This window comes from Mustela nigripes, chromosome 12 (assembly GCF_022355385.1).
Source record: "Mustela nigripes isolate SB6536 chromosome 12, MUSNIG.SB6536, whole genome shotgun sequence".
Lineage (NCBI taxonomy): Eukaryota > Metazoa > Chordata > Mammalia > Carnivora > Mustelidae > Mustela > Mustela nigripes.
In genome coordinates this window covers 85,203,930-85,219,861 of record NC_081568.1, presented here as the reverse complement: position 1 = coordinate 85,219,861, position 15,932 = coordinate 85,203,930, and the positions used below count along the sequence as shown (strand labels likewise).

Genomic DNA, 15,932 nt, shown 5'->3' with positions numbered 1-15,932 from the left:
GCAAAAATGTAATTTATTTCTTTGATCTAAGCACACAAAGCCTGTTTTCTATCCATGGCTAGAACTCCTGCTGCAGTGGATATTGCAGAATATTTTTTGCAGGATATTGCAGAATATCCAAAAAAGATCTTTCAAAAATACTTTGATCAACAAGTGGAATAACTGTAAGCCTCCCAAAGTGATCTGCTTGAAATGAGGAAGTTGTCGTGTTATTCATTAAAAAATATTTATGTACCTACCTTGTCACATGTAGGCTTGATTCCTGCTCTAATAGTTCACCGTTTAGTGCAGAATGTAGGATGTTCTGTTTAGCTGAAAAATAAATACAACTTAGGTCTCTATTCTCAAGGCTTTACTTTAGAAGTTTGTTCTTACTAAAATTTGCCCTTTTGCTTCCATGGCCTGAGTTATTCTTCATAGCCTTTCTTCTGTTAGGGTCTCATTTAAATTACAAAACTCTCTAAGGATTTTTATGTTTTTGTTGGATACACAGTTTTTGTCATTACAGGGAGACGGTAAGCATTTTTTATTTTTTAAGATTTTATTTGACAGAGACACAGTGAGAGAGGGAACACAAGCAGGGGAATGGGAGAGGGAGAAGCAGCTTCCTGCTGAGCAGGGAGCCCAATGCAGGGGGCCCAATGCAGGGCTCGATCCCAGGACCCCAGGATCGTGACCTGAGCTTAAGAAAGACCCTTAATGACTGAGCCCCCCAGGTGCCCCAACAGGGAGAGAGGGAGCATTTTAAAAGAATATCATCAATAGCAGTCATTCTTACTGTCCTAAAACCCACCATCTATTTTTAGTCTTTATAATCTTTTGACCATTATGATAAACGTAACTTATCCAGATTGAAAAACTCTAAAACATAGATGATGAAATAATTTATTAATTTTTGTGATCTATAATATATTTTTAAAATAAAAATGAAAGGAAATGGCTTTCGTCCTCCATTTTTTTTTTTTAAAGATTTTATTTATTTATCAGAGAGAGAGGGGGGCAGAGAGCAAGTACAGGCAGACAGAATGGCAGGCAGAGGCAGAGGGAGAAGCAGGCTCCCTGCCGAGCAAGGAGCCCGATGTGGGACTCGATCCCAGGACGCTAGGATCATGACCTGAGCCGAAGGCAGCTGCTCAACCAACTGAGCCACCCAGGCGTCCCTCGTCCTCCATTTTTAACCATCTATTTTTTAAATTCTTTTAAAGCACATCATTTTTTCCTTTTTTTTTGGTCTAGAAGAAACAACTTTTGTTTGAGTAGTCATGTGTGATCAGGAGATTAATAGTTTGTAAATTTAGAAAGTCAAGCAAAGCCAAGCTGGACTTCTGTGAAGTTCTAGATCCTTTAGGTTTTGCTGACCTCTCAGGACTTGCTAGAATTTTACCCCCCAGAGCACCAAGTTGAGAGGTGTAGCAAGTGCCTGGCCACATCGAACCTCTGTGCTTCTTGGGTCTGCAGATTCCAGTTTAAAGGTGCCATCCTGAGCACTTAACCAGATTTCTGGTTCAGAAAACACAGAAGAGTGGTTTTGGGGCAGGGGTGGGGGGTAGTTCTGAAACATTGGTAAGATTTGTAAGCCCTTAAAATGTCAGTGACACAGGCTCAAGGTACAGAATTCATCTGTATGAAAGTGCCGTTTCAAAGCAACCTGCTCAACACCCAACACAGACCCATCAGCAATCTCCAGAAGGATTCAAAGCCAACTAAAACTGAACATGTCCCTTTGAAACATTGTGGAGAGCTATGCTCTCAAGTGTCAGTTACTTTTTAGTCTCTGAGCCAATACTTTTTCAAAAAATGTGGCGTTCTACTCTGACCTGGACCATCTTCGGTGTTTGTTGCAACATGTCTGCAGATGGCTCCTGGGTTTTCAGCCCCCTGATGCTTCGAAGGTCCAACTGAGTCCTCAACGAAATTGTAGGGAGCATTGATAGAAAAGGTCTCCACAGTTAGGACACAAAGGGCTGGACTGCATCCAAGACACTCTGGTATTTTCTACTCTGAGACCAAGGGAGCCTTGATAACCTGTAATTCACTAATTCTTCCTGTATTTCTTTAATACTGCATTCGATGCTGTGGGCTTACCATGCCCAAGAAGCCACAGCTTCTGCCTTTAAGTGCATCACAGCTTAACGCAGACACCAGTCTGAGTCTGAAGTCAGCCCCTTAAATGGCCACCAGCCTTCACGTAACGAAACTGGGATGCCTTCTGGTCTGGAGACAGACAGTTGTAGCAAAAAAAAAAAAAAAAAAAAGTTGTAGCAACACACTCTTAAACAGTGTGTTATGCAATGCCAGGGCCTGCACTGAAGCTGATTCTGCAAGTTTTGGTTTTCATATTACTAATTCTAAAGGGATTTATTTTTCTCATTAGCCCAATTGAAAAAATAGCAATGTCAAAGTTCCTTTGACTTGTTTGCAACTTGTATTATAGTGTATGTAATACATATAACGTGTGTGTTTATGATTATTTCAAGAAGGAATGGAATGATTCCTCCTTGATTTAGGGTCAGATGGTCACCCAAATTCTAGGGTGGGGGATGGGAGAAAATATATGGTTCAGTACCTTCCAAAGTATGTGCCAGCTGTTTTGAGAGCCTAGAAACAATGCTGAATTCAACAAATATAGGATGGCAACCCTTACACAAGTGAAAACCCTTTCAGAAAGTTAGATCTGAATCCAGTTAATATCACAGAGGAAAGCATTCTCCAGCAGTTGAGCTCACTTCCAAAAGGAAAGCCTACCACCATGTGTGGGAAGAAATGTTATTCTCCAAGGTTGAAGAGACCTGGATTTGAATCCCAACTATGGCACATATCCGTACCATAGGCAAATTACTTAAACTGTGTTTTGGTTTCTTCACCTGTAAAACGGGGCTATGAAAGTCTACCCCTTAAGGACTACATCTATAAATATGGTTAAGGTAATATAAATTTCTTGGCTGCAAGTAGCTATATGAAAAGTGCTAGTGTTTCTCCCCACCCTACCACTTTACCAAAAGATGCAGAAGTTGGGGTTTTTAAGGTTTTTTTGGAAGGGGGTGGGTTTTTTTTTTTAAGGAAGTAACTCTAGAAGTTTAACAGTTGTTGTTTAGGAGACAAGGATTAGCAGTGCATAACCAGAATCTAGTTCATAAACGTTATTTTCACATTGAGTTCACGTATCAGTAAATCATACCTATGCACAGAGTGATAGCCATATACCTATTTGGAGAACTGATCAAAAATTCTAGATTTCAGATGAAGAGTTGGTAACAATGAGGTATCAGACAAACTGATTCTCTATAAAGGAGAAGTCAGGTTTTGCTTTTTATTTATGCAGTTTTTAAAAGCAAAGCTAAAATTTGCAAAAGCAAAACAATTTAATCAAGGATGGTTAAGAAGTCATTTATTTTAAATAACTTATTTAGCACCTACAATATTCCTGACACTGTTCTAAGCTCTAAGCCTTCAGACAGCAGACAAGGACCTATCCTCAGAGTTTACACTGCAGTGACTTCCAGTTTTGATGTCTAACACTGAATACTGGTAGCTGAAACCAGTATGAGTCTGAAGCAAACAAGACTAAGCACTGGGAAAGGAAAATCCATGAGTGATAAAAATAAGATTCCCGCTGAGTCTAGATTTCTACCTCCAGTGTGCCACATTTATAATGAACAGGACTTGAAATGCAGGGAGTTATTCTGAATCCTCAGTGAATACTCAGCTGTCACAATACGAAAAAGAAGTTCTCCTGCATTTGTATAATGTCACCTTTGCAAGGTGGGGATCCTGGTGATCACAGCCGAAATGATGGGGGGACTGTGGGGACTAACGGTATCAGTAGACACTTTTCTTACTATCACTTTACACAAAATCGGGTTACAAACAGGATCTAGATTTATGTGCAGGACATGAACTGCGTGTAAGATGTGAGCTGTATCTGGGAGGTGGGCTACAAGTAGGCAATGAAGTATGGTATGTGAAGGAATCTCTTAGCTTTAAAAAACAAGGCCAAGTTAAGGATTCTCCACACTTATCAGATCTAGGAGGACGCCATGAAAGCGCTCTGGGGATCCTCCCATATTTATTCTGGGGGTCATTGGCCCAGGAAGACTTTTGCCCTCCATCTCCTGGAGTTTTTTGCATAGGATCCTACTCCATCCCAGTCACATTGCCGAGGGTCCAGTTTGGTTCCAGTGATTCTTTTGTTTTTTAATTGCAGTATCTTAAGAGCCAGTTCCAAGCTAGACACCTATTTGTTCACTCATTGTTTGAGGTCACTTGTCGTTTGAGACATCAGTACCCTTTAAGAAATAGACATAAACTGTATTAGCAAGCTAACTCCTGCTCCCAAAACAATGCATAATACTCTGAAACCAAGCTCAATGGTCAAGGCCCTGCAGTGCCTCAGCAATCCCTGTAACAAGATTCTCACAAGGAAAGCCTGGCAATTTGTTTCAAAAGGTTTCAAAAATCTCCTGCTGGAGTCCTTGGTCAAGAGATAGAGTCCCTCGTAAATCTTGTAAATGATATTTGATCTTATCCCATTCATAATGAGTACTATTATATTTTGCAGGGGTAATACAAAAAGATGTCACAGTCCAATCACAAGTGACTCTTCTGAGTGACCACCTCCATCTCCTGTCCTCCAGATCTTTCTCAGAAATCGGGGATGCAGTGGTTATCAGCGGGGTCATTGGTTTTTCTGGGGCCTGATGAGCCAAGGAGGAAACCATAGTGTTTCAGAGGCTCCATCACCGTTATCTGAGGAAATAAGAACAGACCATTTGCCTTTCCTTAATAGGAGGCCAGGAAGCCATTCATTAAAAGATTTGAACCAAATAGAATAGATGCTTCAAGGGATTGCTGTGATTGTGAGAAGTTTTTCTGCGGCTGCCGGACTGTTGCCTTGGCATAAATTCAAAAAATTAAGAGTAAATAGAGTGCTAAAACATCCTTGGGGTTTCCCCCTTTTTTGCTTAGTAATTGCAGTTTTAGTGTAAAATGAGCTCGTTCAACTCTACCTTATCCTTGTGGGTTTTAACTGTAATATGATGAATCTGCCAAACAGAACAAAAGGCAGTGAAGTCTGTAGCTTGGGTAAGCTGGTGCCTTCGTTTTTTATGGTAGTAGGGACCCCCGTAATGCTGAAACATTGCAATAGAGCTGACGGCAGTAAAGGACTTGGGAGGACTGAGAACTGCCCAGAAAAATCTGGAAATAATTTATCAATAACACGTAAATAAGGTTGAATATGATCTTGTAATCCCTCTGGTTCACACAGGGCAGAGGTCAGCTGCTTTGTCTCAGTTGAGTGGTTACATAGCCAAGACCCCTCAAGGGCATTATCAGCAGGCATTGTAGGTCATTGGCGTGGCCAACACAGACAAGAAAGGATGGAAATATCTGCTCCAGAATCTAAGAGCCCTTCACATGTTCGTCCCTTACTAGAAACTTCATTTGGGGTCAACTTCCTACAGTTTCTCAGAAAAATGAATCTTTTTATTAGTACTGCTGAACTCTCCTTCCCTGAAGTTTGAAGATTGAGTAGGCTTTAATATAGGGAAGTAACAAAAGTTGGGTGACTTGGTTTGCCTGCCGAAAAGGTCCAGGAACAGTGACAGAAACCATAATTTGAATCTCACCATAATAACCAGAGTCTGACTCCTTACGTACGTACTGTAACTCCTTTCATAGTTAAGCTACTCCGTTCAAGCAGGAGACCAGCCATATTTGGGGGTAGAGGTCCATATTGGTTTGTTGACAATTTATAAGGACATTGAGATGGACATATAAAGCAAGCCTTAGGAAGAGGGATACCAAAGGCAGCACTCCCCTGAGTAACAGGGACTAAGTCCATTAACTGAGAGTCGCTTTTGGGTACAAACTGAATAGGAAATTCTGTGACCCCACATTAATTGGGGCCTGGGGTTGGCCCCTTAGGGAAACGTTTCCCAGATGAGGATTCGCAGAAGGATTTCCATCTCTACTGGTTTTTGACTTGCATTTCTTAGCCCAATGTTTGCTTGCGTTGTCAACAGTAGGGGAAAAACATTACGGGGTTGAATCCTGGATTTATTCGGGTGATTGGCAGAAGAGGGAGCAATCAGACAGGGAGGGAGATGGCATGGTTTATATATCCCGTTTGTCCACAATTAACATTTTGCCTGCAATTGTTTTGAACAGCCATGGTTTCTAATGCTGTTCCTCAGGCCTGATGTTTAAAGGATCCAACATTACGACAAGCTTTTCAATAATCCAGGACATTGCCAGATTCTCAGAGGTTAAATCAGGGCCTGGGAGTCTTCATTAGCACTATCATATGCTAATTGTTTTAAGAGTATTTCCTGAATTTGCTTTCCTCTTACCTGCGTTTCCAGTGATTCTTTTAACCCGCCAATAAAATCAATGTATGGCTCTTTAGGCCCTTGTTGGATTTTTGTTTAACTGGGAGTATAATCAGCATCCGAATTAATTTTTTGCCAGGCTTGTAGGGCCACATCACACATGCAGGGAAGGGCTGCAGGAGGAATGTTAGGAGTTTGATGATTAGACGTCGTCCAAGCTCCTGTTCCCATGTTGAGTAACAGCTGTAACATTCCCTCTGTCCTGAACTCCTGAATTTTTCATTTGCCTCCTCAGAAAGCCACACCACATTTTCCATTGTAGAAGTTCAGAGAAGACTAATACCATTTTACTTATGAGTTGAAAATCACAGGTTATCCAGCAGGCATTACTGCTCCAACTGGATAAATATTCCTATTAATATGGAGAAGTAGATCTGTACATGGGACACGCCTTTAACTCTTACAGTCTTCATCGGCATCCCGTCCTAAGTATTTGGCCTATTAGCCTGAAAGTTACAGGGAAAACTAAGTGCAGCTCATGGGGGCAAGATGGTGTAGAAACAGGATCGTGTTTTTTAGTTTTTGTTGGTCCTAAATGTAGCGTGCGTAAATCATCGAACCCACTGTCATTTCACTGATCCCCAAAGAGGTCTGCTGCTATTTCCTCATCCTCATCCCCAAAGGGAATCAAAGATGCAGTGGCCAAAGGAGAAACATGGCATTTGTCCTTTCTGCAGAGAAATAATTTTTTTACTTTCGGGTTGAATTTGTCGGGTTGTTTCATCATCTAACTCAAATGTATGTAAAGAAGTGGCTGTTTCAGCCTTAAAATCATCTTCCTGATGTTTCCTTCCCAAAATTAAAATTTACCAATGCCCATATAACCCAAAACTCCATAAAATTTTTTTCACCTCATCTGTAAGCCTTTTCCACATTATGGCACGCATGCTCCCAAACTGCCTCTTCCAAGGATCCCTTCATTGGAAAACCAAGGATTATATTCACAAGTAGTATCCCAACAAGCTCTTAATCGACCACTGGACACTCGAGCACCTCCCTGATATAAAAGGTGTTGTATTAATGCTAGGAAATACTGCACACAACTTTGATTCTGCCCCATCATTCTCACTTACCTCTTCCTGTGAGGTCTCCAGATCACTGCGTTACTATTTGTCAATTTCAGGTCCTTGTTCAGGTGTCACTTGTCACCTACGTGAAGGAGAAACCTGGTGATCAGAGCTCAAATGATGGGGAGTTATCGACTGATGATCAGTGACCAGTAGATGACTTTTTTTTTTTTTCAATCACTTCTTTTATACTTTACATAAGATCTGGTTACAAACAGAATATAGATTTACAAGCAGGACATGAAGGGCGTGTGAGATGTGAGCTACGTGCAGAATGTAGGCCAAGTGCAGGATGTGGGCCACCTGCAGGCAATAAACTGTGACAGAACGATTATCTCTTAGTTCGGAAGTCCAAGGCTCTAGCCTTTGTGCTACCAAGCCTTATCTCTTAGCTTTAAATGACAAGAGCAAGTTAAGGATTCTCCACACTTATCAGATCTAAGTGGAGGCCCTGAGTGAGCTCCAGGGATCCTCCCATGTTTATTCCAGGAGTCATTGGCCCAGGAAGACTCTTGCCCTCCATCTCATGGAGTTTTCTTATAGAACCATACTCGACCCCACTCACATTGGCGAGGATCCAGGTTGTGTTCCAATAGTGTAGCCTTCTTTTCCAAATGTAACTAATTTCTTGAAGTATTCTCAAGAGCGTATCTCACTTGTGTGAGCCTCGCAACTTGAAAACAGGCCATAGTATAATGATTTAGAATTTTTGACCTGGTCAAGGGGATTGACATTCTCATCCCAGTGTCCCATAAACCTCAAACCCTAGATTCTCACTCACAGACTTGGGAATTGCTCTAGAGCTCAGCTTCCTCTTCCATAAAACAAGGAGGATAGCAGCACCTATCAGAGTTGGCCCATTGCTACAATAATAAACTCAAAATCTCAGGGGCCTGGCACAGTTAAAGCTTCTTTCTTGCTACAATCATAGTCCAATCCTGGATCACAGGGTAGCCTTACTCTCCTTCATCAGTCAGGTCCTAAGTGTCATAATTACATGGTTCTGGAGTCTTCTCCAGTCTTGCTGGCTGCATTCATTTGTCGGATGAGGAAAGAGAGAAGGAAGGGGAGGAGACCCTGTGGGTTTTGTTTTCTAGGCAGGCCTGTGATGAGCTTCCTCCCACTCTGTCCATGTTGCAATGATCAGGACTCAGTTTCAAGGCCACCCCTATCTGCTGGGAGGCTGGGGAATGTACCCTGTGCACCCTGGAGGAAGAGGACATAGAGTTTGGTGAACACATAGTGGAGTTCAGCACAGTACTTAATTCGGAAGATTGTTTAGAGGATTCAGTGAAAAATGTACATAAGAACTCATAAAGACCATAGCATTGATAAGTATTAGACTCTCAGCTTTATATTATGTGCAGAGATGACTATGAAAAGAACTTTAAAGCTGCCCATACTCTTTGCCCTCTTTACCAAGCATCTTAATCTAGAGTCATTTCAGAGATACTTTGTGTACTGAGAGTGTGGGCAAGGAAAAGAGGCCATCTTTTCATGGTATACTCCCAAATAATACTTGTCCTCATGGTTACCTTTCCCATTCATTGTATTATTAAATGATGCCTAAAGCATGTGACTTCGAGCTCTGAAAGAAGCTGAGATTCACCAGATGGACTCATCCAAGCTGCCACAGAGTGATCTCTTCCAACAGTGTAAATCAGATCATGTCAACATGCTCTTAAAACCCTTCACTGCCTTTTCACAGACCTCAGAATGAAATCTAAATGCTTTATACAGAGTTTGTATCCCCCATCCTACATCCCAGGATCAGCCCTGCCTCCCTCTCCAGACTTGTCTCACATGGATCTCTCTCCTTCTCCATTCATTCCTTCAACAACTATTTATCCAGTCTCTGTTGTAGCCACTGAGGATACTGTAGTAAAACAGTGTCCCTCCCCCTGTGGGTGGGATATGGCAGTTTAGCGTGACCCCAGTCACAAGTGGTTGCCTCTGTGGCTTGGCGCTTGCTGCTCTGTTCCCCCAGCCTGGCTCCTAGAAGCCCACTTAGTACAGTCACTAAGCCTGCAATTACTCTCTCACAGCTCCCCATACACATTCTTTATAGAACTTGGAAAATCCTTTTGCTCATTTCCATTTGTTGTCTGTCTTCCTCTACTACACTGCAGTTCCCATGAGAGCAAGGATCTTGTTTAGGTAATTCTCTGTAGTATTCTCCATCCCTGTTTTCCTGGCACAAAGCAGAACCTCAGTAAGTATCTGTTGATTGAATGGCTTAAGGACTGATTGAACTAACAGGCAGCAACCAATGTATCTGGTGATGGCCCTTGGGTCTGGGGAGAAAGTGGGACCTCCCTTTTCTTTCCTGATAGCCTGTGCTCACCTCTCCCCTTTCTGACTGTGGTTTTGTAGGGAATGACACCGCTCCACTGGGCCGCTTTCCATAACCAGCCTCAACATACTCAAATGCTGCTGAAGAAGGGAGCAGACCCCACGCTTGTGGATAAAGACTTTAAAACAGCTCTCCACTGGGCAGTCCAGGTGAGAAATTGACCAGTAAATTTGTCTCAAGTTTAGATGGTGTAAAGCCATGTTACAAGTCTCTGAGTTTATCAGACCTGAAAGATGGAATTATCAAAGGTGCAGCCACTGCACTGAGATGGAGGTTAAATGTGTGCTAGAGCAAGGAAGATTCACGCTGCCCTCTTCAGTCCCTTCATGTCCAAAGGGCCTGACCACAAACCTGTCACTTTGGAGGATTTGAGTCCATCTGTGGAGAAGAAACCCCTCCAAGGTACAGAGGGGGAAGAGAGCCTACTTTGGCTGTTATACACACAGGCACATGCGCACGCGCGCACACACACACACACACACCCCACCTCTCTTGCTTGCTCTCTTACTCTCTCCATCTGCATGCTTGCTAAGTAGCTCACAGTACACCAGGATAAACCTTCAAAGTTTTATTAGGAAAACTTGCTCTTCAAAGTCTTTTGACCATAACTCTCTTCTTCCAAATCCTCCAAAGCAGAGTTACTCCAAGTGACCCTGAGTTCTGGGCTGAGCAATGAAAATCATGCCTCTTAACGCTATCCCGTGATCACAAAAGGGAGTCTGTCTTAGAACACATGACCAAAGAAATCAGAATAGACCCAAGAAGTCTACAGCCCAAAGAGGGGAAAGTGAGAATAAGGTGAGAGAATGCCCATAGCTAACATTATTAGCGTGCTTTCTATTTTAGAGGAATAGATTAACTCAGAGTCATGTACTCTGTCCTTCAGAGGACAGTAGTATTATGCATCATTTCAACCAAGTTGCCAGCCCATTCTTTTGCTACCCAAGCAGAGACACTGTTAACCTTCATCAGCCCAACAAAGGCACCCTTGCCGAGCTGCTGCCAGGACACTTGTGAGAGGGGGTTTCTGCCTGCCCTGCTGGCGGTTTCACTTAATGGTTTCACGTGCCAAGCATACCAGAGACGAGCACCTGGCACTTTCAGGCTCGAGGTAAAATTGAAACTGAAGTGATTTGGAAACTTCTCTGGTTTTGTAACTCCAACTTTGGTTCTAGTTATTCTGTACTAAGACGAGCACTGGGCAAAACTGCAAAGTGAGCAAAACTTGTTTTGTCCTCCCCACCTGCTGTAGCATCCTCCTACATACTTTCAGTATCTAATCTCCCATGCCAGTCCCTGCCGGGCTGGTCCTCTGGCTGAGCAGCCCTGTGTGCGGGTCCTCAGCTGAGGTGGGAGTGGTATCCAGATCAAGCATTTCTGTATTCACCCTCATCACCCTGGCATTCGGATTCCACAGATCTGGGATGGGGCTCACACCCCTGCTCCCACGTCCTCCACCCCACCCCTGCAATTTAGAGCTGCTCTTGGGGTCCCAGCCTTGCAATGGAATCAGCCACAGTGCTTGTAAAATGATAGGTTCCCAGACCCTACTTCTGACCTTCTGATTTGGACTTTTCAGGGGTGGGAGCCCCTGCTCTTATCCTCAAAGAGGCCATTTGGCAAAATGAAAAGAACACCCAGTACTCAACTCAAAAAATCTGTTTGCATTGACAGACCTGGTTTTTATCTGAGAAAAATCACCAGTTCCTCTTGGATTAACTGTCTGTGTGTCATTGGGGTATGAATGAGAGTTTGTGTATGACAGCAACGTGTAATGTGCTAGGTAATTAGAATAGATAACCATTTTTGTTATGGTAACTGCTTTCCTCCACAACAGCTTAATTATCATACCCACATCTTCTTTCTCTCTACCAAATGATAGGGCTTTTAATGTGCTACATTGATTTCAGTCCTGTCTGCACTTTAAAATCATCTAAAGGGCTTTTAAGCAATACTGTTACACAGACCTCACACCCTAGATTTTCAGCTAGTTGTTCTGGTATAGAGCCCAGGCATCCATACTTTTTAAAGCTTCCCTTCACCCCAGGAGATTGAAATGTGCACTGAGGGTTGAAAACTGCTATGATAAATGAATTCATAGTAATGGGTACTGAAATCTTATCTACTCATACTTAAGATATTTGCATCTTGATCATGATTTGGTATAAACATACTGCACCATCCATTTGTTTACTCAATTGCCTAATACATATTTCTTGAGCACCCACTGTGTATCTGCCTTTGGGGGTAAAAGGATTAACTAGACAGGTCCCTTCTACAACCCCTACAACTGTATGAAACATGCTATGCGTGAAGATGTAAATATGTTGGCAAACTCTTCTGAGGAACTTTCTTCAGTTCCTCCCTCAGTGCAGATCAGTGACTATCCCTAAAAGGTGCAGAATCACACTTGGAAGAGAACCATGCTCCCTCTCTGTCCTTGTGGTTAGCAGTGAAATTCAGAAGTGGTGTGTCCTGCCCTTTAATCTGCCAAGAATACTAAGGGTAATTCCAAATGTCAGCTGAAACCATGATTACACTTGCCCCCTTTAGCCTTCTGGTTCATTTATAGCACAGGACGAGCATTGTGCTCCTTTTACAGTTTTTCCACATGAGTGAGTCTATTTCCCGTTGTCATGTATTCCTTTCTCCAAACTTCCTGCCTTTCTTTTGGACCACATGAGCCCATGTTTAAAGCCATGACACTTTCAAATAATAGAGCCTCTGTATTTCACCCAGATAACCAAGGCAAGAAAGATTGGAGACATTAATTAGGCCCATGAAGTGGTTTGGGGTTAGGCTTCTGCCCCATCTCTCAAGTGCCTTGGTAGCTGGTGAGGTCCTCCTGTGGGCCCGTTGCCCTCCTTCACCTCCCCGGTCTGCCCAGGAGACCCTCCCAAAGTTCCGTCCTCAGTCTTTTTTCTTCCTCTCTTCCTCAGAAAGCCCATCCCATCAACTGTCATTCTACTCAGAAGATTCTCAAATCTGACCTCTCTCTGAAACTCTAGACTCACATTTCTAGCTCTCCTTGTCATCCCCACATCATTTCCCAGACCCTTCAAGCTGGACACGTCCAAACTTAACCCGTGGTCTTCCCTTCCCATCACATTCTTGTCCTCCTAGTAGCCCAAGCCAAAGAGCTTTGCGTCATCCACACTCCTTCCTTATCAGCCTTTGTGTCTAGTTGGTTGTCAAGACTCCTCAGTTCTACCTCCTCAGCTCTCACATCTCTGTCATCTCCTTTCTCTCTCCACTGTACAGGTCAGGGTCACAGCAGGAAACATAGCCCAGTCTGGATGGGATAAATTGGGAAGAGATTCCTGAAGAGGCTATCACATACCACAGCAGATTGCGATTAGGGCATCTGGCTCTAAAAGGGCATGGGAGGGAGTGGTTACTAAGACACAACAAAAGCTAGAGCTGTAGCAGAGGGCCTAGGACAGTAGGTATAACCTTTGATGGAATGACCAAACTGTGGCCCAGCAGAGAGAGAACTGAATGATAAACACCCCAATTTCTATCCTCATACTCCCATCTCTGGTCAGTGTCACTCATTGGCCAAACCCAACCACAAGCCATAGGGCAAGGAAGGCTAAATGGAAGAGCAAAATGGAAAAAGATGGGAGCAGGATGGAAAAAAATGGGAGAGTAAACCCTGAAGAGCAAATGGAGACAATTTTTCACTTTCTTAGATCAAGCTTCTACCATCTCTCATCCGAACAGTTTCACTATCTATATTACTACTTTCAGCCCTTTCTTTGTCCCTTCTATTCTTACATTGCCACCAATGGCTCTTTCTACAAATCCCAAAGGAATATATAAACACAGCTGTTAATCCTGCCAGGACAGTTATGGTCACTGTTGGTCCTTGGCTCAAAAACCTTCTGTGAGTTCCATTTTTTGGTACAGAACAAAATCCCTGGCCTAGTGCCTACTGTTGTAAACAACCACTCCCTAGTTCCCACCCACTCCTTGACCTCTCCTCTTCAGCCCATATAGGCTTTATTCCAGTCACACCAAAATATGAACGGTCCCTCCAGTACATCATGGAGATTCAGTATGTCTCCATCTTAATCACTCTCTTCCTTTTTGTTGAAACCCTTCTTGCGCTCCCCACATCATTCCTTCTGCCTGAAGAATCTCTGCTTATTCTTTCTTATTCCTGAAGACCCAAAGGAATGCCACCTTCTTTGTTGAACTCCCTTTCAGAATTGTTCCCTCTGAGTTGCTCATCTAGTACTTTCTTATGTCTAGGACTGGTGTTACAAGCAGTGGGATGGCTGATTCTTCCCTTATAGACTGTATGCTTAAGGACAATATGCCTTATTCATATAGATGTCTCTCCAGACCCAGAACGGATCTTTGTGAATCTTAGTTCCTTTAAGAAGTGTTCACTGAATTCAATGCAATAAATTTACCCATCTCAAATCAGCAAGATTAATGGCTTACTGAGTTCTCTTTGTAGAACACCATTTGTTAGCTCAACTGAGACTTGCAGGAGAGTAATGCCTTAATACTAGGAAGGTTTTTCTAATGGTAGGAATTCTAGAATAGATATGATGGCAGATCAGTGAGGGGGCAGGTATCTAGTGCTCCTCAAATCTCACCAGTAGCTCCCTCCTCTATTTATTAGAAGATGTGTTTCTTTGGAATCTTCCTTAGAAGTACTTTCTTTTCGTGCATTTTTAAAGGAGAGTAGAAAGAAAAGAGGTGCACTAATATAAAACAACTATTTCATGTTTGTTCATTCAGTATGTGGTTATGTGGTTAAGGAAATTAAACACACGCACACACACACACACACACACACACACACTCTCACCCTTCGAGCTCTTTTAATATAACCTTTGAGCCTCTAGTGTTTGACCCTGGTTTGGAATCCTCCTCCTTCCTGTGGTGAAGATCTGTGGTCAACCTTTTGGACTGTGTCAAAATCTTAGAAATACACTTTTACCCTGAATATATTCAGAGTGACAATGGATAAATGTCATATACCAGAGGGTCCAGTTCATACAGGGAAAGAATCTTAGAGCTAGAAGTGACTATGTTAATTCATTTAGTCCCACCATCCAATTCACGGGTAAAGAAAACTAGTGTACCAGAGGTTGTCCTCGGAGCAAGGACACCCAGCACCCACGGAGGCCCGAAGGCACGCAGGCCTTATCTCCCAGTGCTTGATAAGAGGAGGACTACAAAGCCGCTAAGCCTAAAGTAAACAAAAAGAAAGTCAAGTTTTCTAAACCCCTACCCGGCAGGAAAGGCTGACATACTTAGGGAAATTGCAGGCTTGAGGGGCAACCTGAGTTTAAATGGCCACGTGGGTCAGCTCCCCAGCGCCCGGTTATAGAGAGAAAAAGAGTGCAGGAGAAGATAACAGGGACTCACCTAAGAGTGAATACATATTAAAAAAAAAAAAAAAAAAAAAGGTGAAAAGAGTAAAAGGGGGAAGATAATGAAGAAAAGAGAGAGAGGCTAAAAAGGATGGGTTTTCTCTTTGGCTTTGCTCAAAGTTCATCAATATTTTTTTCTCATTTATTTACTTTTCAGCAAATATTTATTGAGAGTGACTCTCTGCTAGGCTTCATTTCAGCTGAATCCCAGTCAGACATTTAACAAGGACAGATAGGGCTCTCCTGGAGATCTTCATCTTGTCAGACAACCAGAAGCAGAATTCAGCCCCTTTCTACAAATTAACAGAGCAAGAAAGGAGATTTTTTTTTTCCTACCATATTAGAGAATCTATGAAATGATGAGACTCTGAAGCTGAGGGTCAGCATGCCTCATGCCCCATTCCCCGCCTTTTTGTCTTTCCCCTAGCTTTTCAGGGCAGTCAGCCCCAAGCTTTGGGGTACAGTGGCCTCTGGAGTCAAGCCAAGCAGTAAAGCTTGTATCCAAAGGGACTAACCATGAAGATGGTTCAGACTTCAGGCTATTAGGTACTTTTTATATCTGGTTAGTCCCAAGCTCTCAATTTTCAAGTATTCGCCTAGTATAGACTGGTAGATGTTCCCTCACAGCTCCATTCCCAGCCTGATACATCTGACTCTGGCTTAGGACCTAAAATCCTAGCCTCCTATTTATCTGGTCACCATCGTGAGACAAAGTGTTGCAAATGGGCCACTG

At 42.8% G+C, this 15,932-nt stretch overlaps 1 protein-coding gene across 10 annotated transcripts in view; it reads left to right on the top strand.

The window, feature by feature from the left end:
* The window catches only part of ANKRD55 (ankyrin repeat domain 55), a 114,213-nt gene that overhangs the window by 76,965 nt on the left and 21,316 nt on the right, over window positions 1–15,932 (top strand). For all 10 annotated transcript variants that reach the window (XM_059417894.1, XM_059417890.1, XM_059417893.1 and 7 more), the window contains one exon: window positions 9,830–9,958. In XM_059417894.1, the coding sequence (XP_059273877.1) occupies window positions 9,830–9,958 (129 nt within the window). The remainder of the gene's footprint in view (window positions 1–9,829; window positions 9,959–15,932) is intronic.